The sequence below is a fragment of the Phaethon lepturus genome, unplaced genomic scaffold, assembly GCF_000687285.1.
Source record: "Phaethon lepturus isolate BGI_N335 unplaced genomic scaffold, ASM68728v1 scaffold9967, whole genome shotgun sequence".
Lineage (NCBI taxonomy): Eukaryota > Metazoa > Chordata > Aves > Phaethontiformes > Phaethontidae > Phaethon > Phaethon lepturus.
The window spans coordinates 1-1,614 of record NW_010554029.1 but is presented as its reverse complement, the minus strand read 5'-3'; the positions used below and the strand labels follow the sequence as shown (position 1 = coordinate 1,614).

At 49.6% G+C, this 1,614-nt stretch overlaps 1 protein-coding gene across 1 annotated transcript in view; it reads left to right on the top strand.

Annotated features, from left to right (window-relative positions):
• Positions 1-966, top strand: part of LOC104624349 (F-box only protein 36-like) — a gene marked incomplete at its 3' end in the record, with an annotated part of 4,046 nt that extends 3,080 nt beyond the window's left edge. The window contains exon 3 of the mRNA XM_010291692.1: positions 794-966. Within this exon, the coding sequence (XP_010289994.1) occupies positions 794-966 (173 nt within the window). The remainder of the gene's footprint in view (positions 1-793) is intronic.
• Positions 967-1,614: the final 648 nt, after the last annotated feature.

Genomic DNA, 1,614 nt, shown 5'->3' with positions numbered 1-1,614 from the left:
GGCGGGGAGCGGGCGCCTGTGCGGGGGGGGGCCAGCCGGCAGCGGGGAGCCAGGGCGGGCAGGGGCCGTGCCCTCACCAGTGGGTCTGTAGCGGACGAGGGGGTCCGAGGCCAAGCCAGGAAATCGAGTCGGTGCGTCGGGCAGCGGGAGGCGCGTTGGCCAGGCGCGGCTGCCCCGTGCCAGAGCTGACCTCGAGCACAGCCAGCCAAACCCCTCGGAGCGCGGCGGGAGGGGACTGCAGAGCCTTTTGGTACGCCCAGGGCCCTGACAGATCCTCTCTCCCTCGGTATCTTCACGTCTCTTTTCTCTTCTCTTCTGCTCTGTGAAAGAGAAGTACTTTGAACAGCAATGCTGTCCTCTGAAAAATGGCTGTGGTGGCGGCGTTTTTTTTTTGAAGGCTGTCGTAGGGCTGCCCGGCCAATGTGGGGGGGGCTGCAGGGTCCCCAGCAGGACCAGGCTGGTAGCTGCTCTCCACCCCACCTCTGTGTCAATGCTTCAGACAAGTTCTGAACCACGGTCATCCACAACCTCCCTGCAATTAAAGGTACAGCCAGCATCCAGCCTGCCGTCAGGTCATCCTTCCTCTTTCTCATCAACACATACAGCAATGGCCCAGTCTGTTGTCTCCTCTGGAGTCCCAGCTTCTTCCAACCTCTTTCCTCCTGACACAGAGCTCAGTATTGACACATTCCTAGTCCAGTTTTATTGCATTCATGATCTCATTTTAAAATAATCAGGTTACATGAGGATTATTTTCTGTTTATTATTCTCTTTTTCTTTCCTTGCACCACAGGGTGGGTGAGGAACGTCTTTGGCAACAACACCCTGGAGTACACAGTTCATTTCTGTCAGGGGCATTACGATTTTCTCGTCCGAATGCCCAAGGACATAATTGTACACATACTGTTGTTTCTAGATGCTGATGACCTTCAACAGCTGTCAAAAACATGCAAGAAGTCCCAGCAGGTAATGTCAGCTATCGGTGCTCATATTCAACTTCACTGTTAAGAAATAATGTGAGGTGGAACATTGTTCCAGTGTCGTTCAGTAGAACCATCCGCATTTCCACGGTAACCAGAGATGGAAAGCGGCACAACACAGAGACCTGGGCACAGATCAGTAGTAACAGGCCAGGTCCTTCATGCTGCGGATGATCTAAACTCTCTGTCTGGCCAGCTGGGTCCTTGTAACATTACTTTTCTCTCTGTTCACAAGAGCTGGCAACTGAGATCCTGATTAAAAAAAAAAAAATCCTGCAGGTTTTATGCAGAATATTCATATTTGACTTCAGAATATATAAACATCTTTAAAGAGTAAAAAAAAGCTTCCTAGTTCTGCATCTTTTTCTATCTCCTGCCTTCTGCACATTCTGGGAGGCAGTTATGGATCCTGCACAAACCATGAGTCAATATGTCATTTTTGTACTAGCATCTAAAACCCGCCTGTAGTTAGTCTTTGCCCTTTTGGAGACTATTTATTTTTTCTAATCAAGGCTGCTAGTTGGAATTGGGCAAAGAATACTCCATTCACAATTGCAGTCCGACGTCTTCTGGGTTTGTGTCAGTTTGGATCGAAATATTATCGTAAAGCCTTTAGTAAAGCCTTTGACAGCGT